At 38.3% G+C, this 14,537-nt stretch overlaps 2 protein-coding genes across 2 annotated transcripts in view; both read left to right on the top strand.

The window, feature by feature from the left end:
• The window catches only part of PRDM1 (PR/SET domain 1), a 690,597-nt gene that overhangs the window by 521,377 nt on the left and 154,683 nt on the right, over positions 1–14,537 (top strand).
• Positions 3,597–13,941, top strand: CRYBG1 (crystallin beta-gamma domain containing 1). Its single transcript, XM_010707542.3, has 5 exons — positions 3,597–3,772; positions 5,042–5,165; positions 6,349–6,507; positions 9,333–9,495; positions 12,456–13,941. The coding sequence occupies exons 1-5, from the start codon at positions 3,612–3,614 to the stop codon at positions 12,542–12,544; spliced, it is 696 nt and encodes a 231-aa protein (XP_010705844.1). The 5' UTR covers positions 3,597–3,611; the 3' UTR covers positions 12,545–13,941.

Here is a 14,537-nt window from a genome sequence, read left to right as displayed (position 1 = left end):
TTTGTTTTTTGCTTTTCCTTTTTTGTGACAATAAAAATGTTAGGGATATGTAAACAGTAAAGCAAACACTCTTCGTTTTTTCCTGTGCAACAGCAGTGAAACATCCTATCTGCAGTCAGTTTTTGTACCTCTGTGCCATTTTTCGCAAAAGAGAGGACTTCACAGGAACAGGTGTCTGGCATTGCTGTTCTCCATAACAGCTTAAAAAGGACTTCCATAAAGATAGTTAAGGATGTGTGAGACTCTTTTATTTCCCAGTAGAGGAGATCACTTAAAATAAGTTGACAAATAGCAGTAGGACAGCGTGAAGTAACGCTTGTACTCTGATCATTGTTTTTTACTCATGTTATAAGAGCAAACTTCAACTAAGGAACTTTGCATGAAATACATGTAATTATAAAACACTATTTGTATCATCAGGGAAATGCAATTTGTGTTCATTGTGAAATAACGTACCCTTCTAGATAAAGTAAAGCAACACCCCATGCCATTTGGTAAAATCAGACACTGTTGTTTTGTGTGTTGGATACAAACCTAAACAACATTTACATGTTTTGTAACTTCTCAGTGGTCAGGAACAAGTTTGTTCAAGCCTGTAACCAATCATTATGATGGATCACTTATGGAAACTGCAAATATCTCTTAAGATCAAAGTGATTACTAGCAAAATGTAGTCAAGAATCCAGGAACTTAATGCAGCTTTACAGAAGAGGTGGTACTCACTCTAAAAATGGAGGAGTACCTTATTGACTCTCCTCTTTGAATCTGGCAACTGTATTGCAGTCCACTGTAATTTTGGTAACTTGTTAGTGATGTAGCCGTTGACAAAGGAGAACTAAAATGTGTCATCCTCTTTCATGTCTCTGGAGCATTGTCTCTGGTACAGTGTAAACAAACATTTGCATTAAGTATGTCTGCCTTGTGAACTCTTTGACTATCCTGTAGACAAATGGCATTAAGAACAACAGAAGTTGTTCTAGCCAAACTTGGTGGGTGGTCACCACAGATTGAAATAGCTCTTCTGTACATATCGGTATCAAGCTCTTGGGTCTTAAATGCTTATTTCACACTGGTAGGATTTTCCTCCTGAAAAATTTGTTCTTTGTGACAGAGATTCTTGTGTTAAAACAGCCAAATGACAGTTCTTGAAGTTCTTAAAGCTTCTGAAAATTGTTCTTGCCCTACAATTTATCACACTTCAAACAGTAGTAATGAGCTGTGTCTGTCTGCAGGTTATGTACTGGTGCTTTCTTCTTCAGAGGCTTCCTACCTGAGGAGAAGAGAAAAATGGCTTGCTTTACTCAGTTGTTTATTAGGAAATGATAAAATGATAAATGATAAGTAAGAAGTTAGATGAAAATGATTATATTATACTGTCCATTTTTCATAATTTTATGGAAACTTGAATTTATTCTTGGTAGCAGTTTCTTCTGTCACATTTATTTTGTGGCTAGTTTTTGGCAGTGACATTCTCTATTCCTCCCCACCAGTTGCTGGGCCTACAACTTTCCCTGTGATTCTTCTGTCTGTTTCTATCCAAGAAGCACCTTTTTTTGCTTTAATATGCAAAGCTGGTGTAACTACCCAGCTTAGCTCCATTTTGCAAAGATCCATTTCTAAGGGACCATTAAAAGAACAACATAAGGGATATTTTATAAACTTGGAAGTGAAAGTTAAAAGGGCTTTTATTCATAATCTCAGTATCTTTGCTTGATTGTCCTTACTTTGCATGTTCCAAGTAGTTGTTACAGATGGAAAAGAGTGTTTTTCCTTTTGAATTTGCTGTGTGCACCTTTCCCTGAACATAATATAAATGCAACCATGGATGTGGTTTATACTTGAATAGTCATGCTGAAAATACTTGTTTTTAATGAGCAACTCTGTGAAATAGCTGTATGTAGATATACTTGAAGTCTGCTATGTACAGAGTAATGCGTGGGAGAAACTGCAAAGATAGATAACTCTAAGATGACCTTGCACTTCTTGCTGTGGGGAATGTTTTGTATAACAATGTTGCTGCTGAATCTTTAAAAAAAAAAATAAAAAAAAATGCCCAGAGTGGAAGGTGTGGTTGAAAAATTGGAGGATTTCCTTTTTTCTCTGTGCTTTCTTTGTAATTAGATTATTTCTGAACTGTTGTGTGTGGCTCAAGGGTTGCTGTCTGACCTGTTTTATATCACAGAAGGCAGGTGCAGGTCTGTAAAAGGCTGAAGATTCAGATACTGGGAAATAATCATGGTCCATGTTGGGCTCTTTACCCATGTTTATGCTCTAACTTGTGTTAACCTTTAATAGTGGGATTAGTCTGCTCCGAATTTGGAGTAAGCTGAAAGACCTCTCTGGTGTTTTCTGCAAATTAATATCATGCATGCAAACAGGAGTATAAACATAGCTCAGCTGCTTTATGATAATCTGGACTACTGCTGAGATGATGGTGATGTTAATGTAATGTAATCATCTGGGCCTTTAGACATCAAAAGGAAGGTTAAAGAAGAATTTTAGCACTGTCAAGAAAGTGGTTGACATTAGATTTTTTCTCACAAGAGCACAGAGAAGCATAGATATTCACTGCTGTGTGCATATGGAGCCATCAGTCTTGGCACGGCCTGTCTTCATGACTGACATCATTGTGAGTCTCTTCAGACTTTGCTCTGTGTTGATATGTTTCAAGTATGCAAACACATCTCAGCAGTAAGGAACTCTTCTGTCTGTGGCATTGGGTTTACTCAGTTGTGACTGGAAGACCGGTGAGAAGAAAAATGACCCTGCCTCTCCCTAACTGTGACTCTAAGTTGTGACACCGGGATACTCAGATTTAATTAACTTTACCCTGAGGGATTTCAAATCATTACCTCCCAGTTTCCAGGGAGAAGCCATATTTATGAGAGGCTGTTTCCAATCCACTGCAGGTACCTGATGCACAGAAAAGAATCCAAGGTTCGTTATCCAGAAAGCATTTAAAATAGATTCAGCGATGCAGGGAATTCTGTGTGGGTAGGAACCCTTTAAACCAGAAACATTTTGACAGAAGGAATGAAGAATCATCTCCCCAGAGCCATTTGGAAAATTCAGATATTAGTTTTTGTCCGAGTCATGAATTTTACCTCAGAAGTATGAATCTTGACACTTTCACTGCCTGGTGATACTGTCATGATCTACTACAGAAGCTAGAAAAATGAAAGCTGTGAGGAATAAGCAATGCTGGCAAGACTATTGTAGTTGGAAGCTGTAGAAACCAGTATTATCTGCGTGTTGAGATCTGAAAATGAAAATTCTTACAATGAATGGGAGTTACTGCAGTGGAAGAGAGATATGGCATTAATTAAAATGTGTTTTAAGATATGATTAAGATATGCAAGAATTGTCCACAGATTTTTGTGTGCCTTATGATAAGCAAGTGTGTGATGTTGCATGCAAGAAACCCCCCCCGTGTGCTGTCTATAAAGGCTTTTAATGACATTTTCATTTGTTTCTTTTAAGTATCCTATTGCAAAGCAAAAACCTTTTTCAGGGTCTTTGAGTTGTAACAATCCGAAAACGGTGATATAAAAGGGGTTGTGTGAAGTAATGATGCTCACAGTCAGCGTTTTGGCTTTTAAATTCCTATAAAAATGTTCATCTTCTTTGTGCAGGAGCTGTCTGAGCCATGCATAGCTCTTTTTGAAAAAGTGGGTTTCCAAGGAAAAAAAATAGAATTCACTACAGAAATCTTAAATCTCCGGTTCCTGGGATATAATCCTCGAATAGCTTCAGTTCAAGTCCTTGGTGGCACGTGAGTTTAAATCCACTTCTTGCATCTTTAGAATTATGTATTTATCCAACAGAGGGGAAAAAAACCCACAAAAAACCACAGGTGGTAGAAACTAAGGAGAATAAAATTGGAATACCATAATGTGCATAGTGCATTAATGCACATTGTACTTACAGAAACTTACTCTCATCCTGATTCCACAACACTGTCACTGACTCACAAGGAGGTGCCCTGTGACTGTGATTTTCTAAGAAGCTGAAATGAATTTGAACAAAGCTCACTAGGAAGCGGGTCCCAACTCTCCTGCTAATATTATAAAAGCTAGCTTGCATAGCAATGTTAAATCTAACTTCTGTGCTTTTGCTTTAGGTCCTGATCATAACAAATCATACAGTTTGTGATCTGTGTCCCATATCCTAAGTTCAAAATATTTGAATGAGCTTTGTATTTGTTCTTTTACTTTGTTTTATGGACACTGATATAATGAGATTGTGATACAGCCTTTTTGGTAGCATAGTGCTTGTAATAATCTCGTTGACTTCAGGAATTGAGTCAGACTCGTTATAAATCTATCAGTTAAGTTCATTAATTATTTTTCAGCAGTTGTATTCCCTATTCTCAAGAAGATTATGTTAAAAAAAAGAAAAAAGAAAAAAATAGTCCGTGATGTTTAAAAACTTTCAATATCTCAACATATCTGTTAAATTTCTCTTCTTGTGTTTTTCCTGGAGCTAATTTTTACCACATTTGATATTTACCATATTTGTTTGCCTCAAGGTTTTCTACCTTGAAGGATCACACTTTCTTTTTTTTTACTGTTCCTTTGCATTTAAATGTGTTCTTTTGAAGAGGTAAATTCCCAAGCATGTGCAAAAGATGCTGTAGGATAGCTCAATATTGCCCTCAAGTGGATAATTAATACCTGGTCTTAAGTACAAACCATTTTCCCCATCTGGAGGAACAGGTCAAGGGATTCCTTAGCTCACTGAACTGAAGTTTATTCAACTTGTAGTTTTTAAATGACTCCAAAATGTGAAATCCAATGCACTCCAATTCTGTTGACCAAATAATAACATGATTTTATTACTTTTAAGGCCCATTAGGAAGAATCCTTGTGCTATCAGTCGTTGGGCTAAATATTTAACACTACTGTTCTCTGGGATATATTTCTGTTAAATCTGTTTGGTTTTTTTATTGTTATGATTATTTATTGTTGTTGTTATTATTCTAAAGCAGCAGCAAAAGCATTATTTGTTTTTTTTGTTTTTTTTTTTCATTTTTCCCCCATAGATGGGTAATTTATGAGCATAGTAATTACAGGGGACGTCAGATATTGCTGTCACCAAATGAAATTCCAGATTGGTACAAACTGAGTGGCTGCTGTCAGATAGGTTCTCTGAGACCTTTACTGCAGGTGAGTAGCTGATGTGAGGTTGTGAAGTACTGATTTATATAGCTGTGGGATGAGGCAGTATTATACAACTGAAAGCAACGTTAAAGTCTTGCTGCATATCACAAGCTTCAGTGATGACAATTGTGTGAAGAAATTGCTCTACTGTTTCACTGTAATAAATGCTATTTGATTATGCTACGTGGTTTTGTGTTACTGTTGCTTAAACTGTTCATTGGGATACTTCAAAAGAAAATATTGAAGACAATACATAAGGAGTAGTGAGCAATTTTAACAACTAATGGTTATAAATACCATGGATGGATAAGTCTTATCACTAGCTCCTCACTAGTATAGTCAGTAATATTTACATTATTTTTGGAGCAGCAACAAAAAAAAAAATTGGTCAACAAAATTGGATAATTTCAAATAGGAGTGATACTGTGCTGACTGAGGGGATGAAAAATCCTTTCTTGCTTACTACATACATAGAAAAATAATTTGGAAATCTAATGTAAAACTTCCCATACTGTTGTTTTGTTTTGTTCTCAAATAGGGACCTTGTAATTTGGTTCAAATGCTGCAGCAATCCCCTGAGCATTTGAAGTTCTTGCTGAGCTGTATTTTATTGAGGAAGCAACTTTTTGTAACTTACTGATTACTTATACTGGTAACAAATGCTTACTGTCATGGAGCTGTCTTTGTATAGCCTTAAGCAGAGCTAGGAATAATGCATTTTGACTGCCCCGGCCAAGAGCTTGTCTAAACAGAAGTGAATGTGAAGCAAGCCACAGCATGAATGTGAAATATTTCACTGGCATCAAGTGTTACAAGTAGCACTGCACAAGTGCACCTTTTGTGAAGACTAGGAGCATCTACACAGAAATTTGTTGCTGTTTTGAATTCAGCATTCTTAGCATCCCACTGTGTGCCAATCCCAGTGCACAGGCAAGCCTAGTACTAGGGCTCCGTGCAGAATGGCAGGTTCTCAAAGCTTGAATCGCCTTATGCAGGTAGGGACTTCGTAATTCAATCCTAAAACAGAAAAGCAAGATTTCTGAGAGAAAGAGATGCACCAGGTTGAGCATTGAGTAGTGAGCTGCTCTGAAGTTTGCTAGAGAAGGGTATGCTGTGCACTAGAGAGACTGTGGTTAGAGTTCTGTTGTTGTTGTTGGCATTTTTTATTTTATTGTATTTTTTTCTACAGAAACGTGTGTACTTCAGGCTTCGGAACAAGGAAACAGGAAAGTTCATGTCAACTGATGGAAACTTGGACAATTTGAATCTTCTCAGAATACAGGCTGCAGAAGATGTAGACTTAGATGATCAAATCTGGGTTTATCAGGATGGATTCATAAGATGCCGGGTAGGATTCAAGTTCAATCTGAATTATTTCTTTCCCTCTTCAATTACAGGGTTCACTAATTGAGTAGAAACTGAATTCATCTTAGTTCATTGTCTATGATGTCTATTATTCAATTTCAGCTGTATTACAGTGTCTGTGGAGCTTTTGGTTGGTGTGTGTTTGGTGGCTGTTTGTTGCACTGAACTCTGGATTTTATTTTTTTTTTTTTAGGTGTCATAGTTATATGACCCTTTCTTTCTGATGTCATTGAAAATCTGAGATTCAGTTATTATATATTTTTACCCTAAAGAATAGTAGTCTTATAAATCATAGAATCATAGAACTGCCTGGGTTGGAAGGGCCCATAAACACCGCCCATTTCCAACCCTGTGCCATTGTCAGTGCTGCCACCCCGAAGCTTAGCTGCCCAGGGCCCCATCCGATCTGGCCTTCAGTGCCTCCAGGGATGGGATGAACAAAACACAAACAGTACTGGAAGACCATCATCATGCTTTTAATGAGCTTCTTTTACTTTCTTGTCCTCTTTTTCCACAGCAAAAACATTACAGAAGTATCAGGTTATATCCTCTTCTGCGTTCAGACAAGCTTAAGGATGAAATTCTGCTTTCCTTCCTCCCCCCCCCCTGCTGGTTATTCCATGTTTGTCAAGTTCCATCCTTTTTCCATGCCTCCATACAATTTCCCAAATGAGGTCCTACTTTTCTCACAGTTCATAAAACTAATTGTGTAAATTGTCATTGAGGTGAGCAGAAATATTTGCAGTTCATAATGTTTAAACATGAACAGTCTTAGGTAGGGATGCAGGCCAAAGAAAATTAAGTTACTTTAATACTGTTAAACAACTTGACTGCAAAGAATCATGTGAACTTTTTCAATAGGATTGTATAACTTCAAAAGCAGATGTTTATAACCACGTCATCTATGCTGGAGGGAAGAATCTTGCTGTTAATAAGCTAAGGCATTGTTTGGACGTGTTTACAGGACAGATGCAGTGGTAAAAGGGATTTATGCAGGCAGTAAAATTATACCCAGTAAGCTAAAAGCTTGAATATCGTATCCAAAAGACTTCTCATGACTGTCTCCCTCAAACATTTCATTGCAAATTTTTATATCACGACAGCATAGTACTGTATGATTCTGGATAAATGCTCTTTCATTTTTCTTCCCCGTGTATGTATTTGATAGTGCAGTTTTGTTGTACATGGAAAATACACAGCTTGTTCTGTGTAGCAGTCAGGTAACTCAGCATGGAGTGCAGGAGGGCAGCACTGATCTTCAGTAATGAAACTTTGCCATCTTTCTATTGAATGGCAGCGAAATCTTTGTAATTAGCTCAAACAAATTGTTCTCGCCACATTTTAGAAAATGAAGCTCATGGGTGGGTAGGTGCATGCACATAGGCAGACAATACACTGGAAGAATTTCTGCCTTTGTAGCTCTAAGTTTAGGGCACCTTAGTGACTGGATCACTGCATCCTGAGATCTGCCTGAGGTTCCTGGATAGGTGGGATAAGTCAGGGAGCGGGATATTAATATCATTCCTCTCATTTGTCAGCAGAAATTGATAAGAATTTAGATTTCTTCACTCAAGATAAGTTTCTTAGAGATGCATGATACAACAGGCTCAGGAACCTACGTGGAAACTTTGAGTCCTCCACATCCCAGTGGAGACAACTTTTAGATACAAATGAGAACTAAATTGACTGACTTTGTGGCTGTATTTCAATTCTAGATTATGATGGTAAGAACTATTCCTCTCTCAAAATGGCATATTTAATAATTTTGGGCCATATCAATAATGGCAGATGAATGTTTAAACTACCACTGAAGTAAATTCAGAATTACAAGAAATTCTGTGGCGATCTATTGATCACTGTTCCCACAAAACAATTCACTATAATTCACCCCTAAGACAGCATTCTTTTCAAATCAGCTTTATTTTTGCCAGTAGTCTTCTTAACCGTAAAGATATTTGTAGAGTTGTGACATCACGTAATCTGATAGATGACTACAAAAGGATTATAGAACAAAGAGGAAAATAACTTTGTAACGTGCTGTGACACTTCTTATAGTGTGAGGTTATGTCCTTTCTCAAGCTCAAAAGGTTACTGCAGAACTGGAAAAGACTAAAGAATAGCAACAACAAAAAGACAACAGAGGTGATGCATGGAAGAGACTAACTAGCCAGGACTACCTGCAGTGTAGACAAACCACCTTTAAAATAAGGTAGGGTGCAGGAAGGAGAGCATCGAATAAAGCCAATTGTTGCATATCAAATAAATGTTTTGTTGTTGTTCTTGTAGTAGTAAAGATGTGGACCTGCTTGCTACAGAAGGGTTGTGATATGGAAAGGTGTGTGTTCGAAAGGGTTGCATTGATATGAGTGAGTAGTAACAAATTTGCACACAGGACAGGAAGCATGTAGGTATTAGAGATACCAGCTCTGCACAGAGAAGTCTCTGGTCTAGAAAGTGCTGTAAACTGAGAGAATGTACTAAGAACATTCAGCATACAGAGCAGTGTGAATGTAATCTTCCATAGCATCTGTTATCAACCATGGATAGAGGCAGGTGCTAATTGCACCTTTTGATGTGATACAACGTGCCTGTTTTAATGTCCTTACCTAGTGGAGAGTGTCAGCAGAAACAGGAATGGATATAAAAATAAATAGCCTTGAGTTTAGGAGAAAAATGCATTTATTAAGGGGAACGGAGTTCTTAGATTCTGTTTTCACCTGCTTTCATCTCTTCTGTCTGATTAAAAAAATAGTGGATATTAGAAAGGAGGCCTCTTGAATAATTGCTGTTGTTTTTCTGATTATTTAGATGGCAGAGGATTGCTGCTTGACAATTGTTGGAAATCTTATAACTCCTGGCTCTAAACTTGGTCTGTCGTTTGAGCGGAATGAAGACAAACAGTATTGGCATATTAGTCCCGATGGCAGGATTTACAGCAAGATGAAACCTAAGCTGGTTTTAGATATCAAAGGTAAGCAAATGTGTTTATCTAATTATATTGTGTCTTAATTACATGGTATTTACAGTGGGATAGGCATTAAATGTGCCTATAAATTAAAGATGGTGTTACAGTTACTTTAATCTAGAATCAGAAAAGACCCGATGAGCTAGTCTGACCTCCTGAGTTATACAGGCCATAGGACTTTGTTGCAGTTTTCCTGCACAGAGTATAGGAACCCACAGTACTGGCTTATCTTGTATTCCCAGTGTCCACTCAGTGTTGTAGATACCCTCAGTTAATTTTACTCAGCATTGGGTAATGTGAATATAATTATTTAAAAACGCTGAAGTGAAGTTTTTCTTACCTAGCTTCTCATTAACTTTAATTTGTATAGAGCAGTTTTTCTTATACATTAGTTGTAGATGCAGTAGCCAAAGGATATTAGGAAAGCAAAGGCAGCACTGTAAACTGACGTGAACAGATGAAAAAAGTTCTTTCATTTGTTCATTAATGGCCATACCTATATTGTGAACATGAAATTCTGTCACAGCAGCCTAATATCTACCTGCATTCAAGGCATGTCTTACTGTAGTTGTTGTCACAGGCAATGAAGGTACTGTTTCTGAACAGTCTTTGCTTTCATAATTTCATAGGTCTGATAAAGCAGCACAGTGATCACGATCAGGTGTTCCTACATAACTGCATTTTTTTGGAGTGCATAATCATTTTTATTGCTGTTGATTTCTTTTTAGCAGTTTTAAAATCAATTCTGGATTGATGTTGTGGCTTTAACTACAACAATCTCACACACGCAAAAAAATTATCAGTCACCGGTCAGCACTTCGGGACTAAAAAGGACAGGCAGAACTGTGAGACAAGGGCTATGTAATGTCTGACTGCGATACAGTGTTGACACAAATACTCATAAATTCTCTTTACAGCCCTATAAAGTTGGCAACGATTAATGTAAAGCTTATCAAAAAGACTTTAGTTCGAAGGACAGTCCTAATTCAAATCGGGTCTGCTAACATTTTTTTTCTGTAGTCAGTTCTAAGTTGCAGCAAAAAGCAGAGTACTACCACACCAATGTGACTGCACTTAATCACGTTAAAAGCGCATCACATATTTTGCACTTAAAATTGATCAACTTCATAATGGATACTTTGGTTCTGATGACCAAAGTACAGACCCATTCTGTAAGTACATTTATTTGAGAAAGCATAGTAGGAACATCATCTCTTTCTGCCAATTCTGCTGATCCAGTCTTGCCCACAAATGGAGCTGTAATGAACTTTTCAGTAAACGGCTGTGGCTGTTTGGCTGCACAATGCCACCCAGTGGATACTCGGCACGGTGCAGTGGCTTGCCTAGAGCGCGGCTCTTATAGCAAATAGCTCCAAGTTCCACCGAAAGAAATCTGATCTTTTCCCATTATTACATTTATATTTTACCGAACACTGCTTACAAAGTACTTCCTGCCCTGCAGTGATAACTGAGCGATGGAGCCAATGTTATTTTTTTGTACCTGCAGGTTAAAGATTTTTCCTGTGGATGTATTTGATCTGGTGTTCCTCTCCCAGTTTTTCTTTTCTGAAGAAATTTGCCAATATTATGTGTCTCTGTTGCTTCTTAGTCATTCATTGGTGATGGGGAAATATGTGAATCACGTTGGCACAGGCTGCCCAGAGAGGTGCTGCAGTCACTGTCCTGTGTGGATGTGGCACTGAGGGACAGTTAGCTGGCACGGTGGGGATGGGCTGACAGTTCAACCAGGTGATCTTAGTGTTTTTTTGCAACTTTAATGATTCTATGACTCTCAGAGACCCTTTCTGATCTAGTACAGTGGCACCAGCAAGCCTCCTCCAGATCTCTGAAGCAGAGATCAGCTAAGGTGCCTGAAATGGCATTTCCTTAGTACAGAAGAGCTGTTATTAAATGTGCACAACCACGTAGGACTCCAATTACCTGGCCTATTATTTCTAGGATCTGTTGGAGTCTGTATTTCATACTCACAGGAGGCTTCCAACTGCTGGGCATTTCTTCTCCTATAAGGAGGCTGTAGGGAGGCACGGGAGAGGGTGCAGAATGACAGATGGGTGTCTGTAGGAATGTCCCAACGTTCTGTACAGATGGCTCCTTACAGTGGAATGGTACCAGCTACAGCAGGTGTGGTACCATGTGAAAGGCATGCAGCTTATGCTTCTGCAGTACATACGAGATCAAAAGCAGTCAGCTCTGCCTTCAGTTCTAGTTGAACTTTCCTCTGCTTCTGAGTCCCAGTGAGAATAGTAGTAGCGCTCCTCTTCTATGGGAGCACATTTGGCTCTGCGTACCACGAGTAGTAAATGAAGCCCTTTTAAGAAATGGATATATTTTACATTCAGGTGTGCTCAGCTCCCACTGGGAACAGCTCAACATCGCTTTTGTTCTGTGTATGGCAACCTGTGTTGCAGCTGGTCAAAACATAAGGTGACAGTGGTGAAGAATAAAGGAGACTCAACCTCATCCCCTGGCTTGTTCTAATATCTATATATATTAGATAGATATAGATATATATTAGATGTATAAATATATATATTTTGTATGGTCTTGCTTCTGTTGACTGTTAACAGCAGGACTTTCTTCATGGTGTAAATGTCATCTTTAGATCAAAGTGACAACCACTGAAGGGAAACTGAACAGTTAACTTCGATTTTTGGGAAATGGCAGCCTTTAAGGAGTCAGATGTGACTGTATTACAGTGTTTCCTTCCTTCTCCGTTCAGGCTGAAAAAGCTAAAGTGCTGAATTAGTGAAGGGGGTGGAGAGGAGCAGGCAGATCTCCCAGCTTCAAAAGAAATTCCAAAAGCTGGTGGTGATGAAAATGAACATAATTTGGAGAAGAAGGAAAAGCCATCTACATCAGTACTTATTAGAGTAGCTGTGAAACCCAGAGCACAGTCTGCCTCTTAGTTCAGTGCTAATCTGTGCACTTTGAATTCTTCTTTGCAGGGGGCACACAATACGATCGTGATCATGTTGTTGTCAACACAGTCAATGAAGAAAAGTTATCACAGTGCTGGGAACCACTGGTTGTGTAATTCTGAATGAGAAAGGTGATGTCTGAATTGGGCACTGTTCTGGACACTAGAATTGGCACTGCCAGCTTTGAAGGATGCATGATCAAGAGTTCTGTCTTTTCAGCTTTACAAAGAACAAGCAACGGAATGATTTCATATCTCTCTACCGAACATAATTAACCCTATAAAAGCTTGGGTATCTCTCAACCTTTTTTTAAATCATTGCAACTCTGTGAGATAGAGAACAGTAGCATGCTTCAGAGCAGTGGGGAAGAACCAGAGGTGGGAGAGGCCCCAGAGTTACAATCACATCAGTGAGTACTTAATCCAGAACAGTCAAGAAGTGTAATTTTAAATTATTTTTAAAGGTTTTTTTTTTTTAACTAAGGGCTAAAATAATTAAAGCTTATTTTATAAAGGACAGGAGTGCAATGTGTATACGGTATAGCAGTTTAAGCCTAGTGGCTGATTAGTATAGAAGAATATTCATTACTGAAAATTTAATATATTTGTCTCACTGTAACAAACATGTTTACTGAAAGCTTAAGACCACTAGCAAACAGCTGATCCAAAGAATTTTTAACAAGTGGTTTCAAATATAGTTAGTATGCTAAAGCAGTAAGTCTTAAATTAAGAAGATAAATAATCTAGATTATTTTCTCATGTAGAATGAGGATATGAATGAATAGATGGTTGTTAGAAAAAGAGAGGGCTGACAAAAGAACTTACCAGAATGTGAAGAACTTGCCTGCCCACTTCCTAAGCTGCCTTATTTTTTGTTACATATATTTGACTTCTTTGCCAAGACATTTTATCTTTTAAAATAGCTCCAGTAAGTACTGTCTTCCTGAACTCTAGAATCATTTCCTATATAGAAAAAAGAATTCTTAAGGAAACTATCAATAACTATGACTGCAAAAGCACCTAAGCACCATGGTTACCAGACCTTTTAGCCACCAACTTTTGGCCTATGCTCTGGCTTGCTGTGTTAGTTTTCCATAATAATATTGGCAGAAAAGTAAAATATGAAAAAACTTTTGTATTATGCTGCTGTGTTTTGTTTTGGCTTAGCTCACTGTTATTACATGCTGCTCCCAGGAGCACCCAGGCCTTTGTCTTGCACAGTAAGTCTGTTCAAAAGTAACATTTTCATTACTATTGTGTTGTCTCAAAGGACACTGGTGCTTGCATTGTCACCACCCCAGAGGAAGTGCCTTACTAATTTTCCTCCTGTACAGAAGTACTGAAGTTTTATCGCTCTGAAATGTGCTGCTTTTAGTTCTTCATAGAAGATATGTTGTTATTGGTTTCAAATAGTGGTACTTTGTCATACCAGTGTGCTCTCGCTATATGTAATATAGCATTTCACAAATAAATTTAAGTTAGATAACAACTTACTGAAGTTATTTTTAAGTTAAGTTAGAAGCAGAACTGTCAAACGTCACCTTTCTATCTTGTGATCTTCTGTAGCACTAATTCCTCTGCTACAGCTGCAAGCTCTGAGGAAGGGGTGCTTCTCCTGTATAAACAGGTGCTCACTGCACAGGGGTCTGCATTAGCACATGGCACTCTGTGGCATGGTTTTTCCATGGCCGTAGCTGCACCACAGGAACTGTGCAGCTCTCAAGTAGGAGGTTACTGCTTTCCTTCCACCTACCTGTGCAGCTGCAGGTAAGTAACTCACGTGTGTCTCTGACATAATGTAGTGTTAAGAACAGACCAACAGCTTCAAACACTTCAACAGCACCAGCTGTGATAAGGGGCATGGAAGGACCAGGGCCTGGTCACTGGCCAACTCCTATCTGGCTGTCCTGCATGAACACGCTATCAAGAGTCAGGCAATTGGAATAATTATCACTTACAGTGATTTTGTTCTGTGCTTCTACTCAGATTAGTTATGCCATGAGAGATTTGGTCAAAGTACAAAGTTGAAGTACAGTCTTGAGCCAGCAATGCAACCATTTCCTCCAGAAGTTTACAAGTTCTGAGAATGAACCAGACTGAGTTGTTATAC

This window comes from Meleagris gallopavo, chromosome 2 (assembly GCF_000146605.3).
Source record: "Meleagris gallopavo isolate NT-WF06-2002-E0010 breed Aviagen turkey brand Nicholas breeding stock chromosome 2, Turkey_5.1, whole genome shotgun sequence".
Classification (NCBI taxonomy): domain Eukaryota; kingdom Metazoa; phylum Chordata; class Aves; order Galliformes; family Phasianidae; genus Meleagris; species Meleagris gallopavo.
This window is presented reverse-complemented; position numbering and strand designations above follow the sequence as displayed.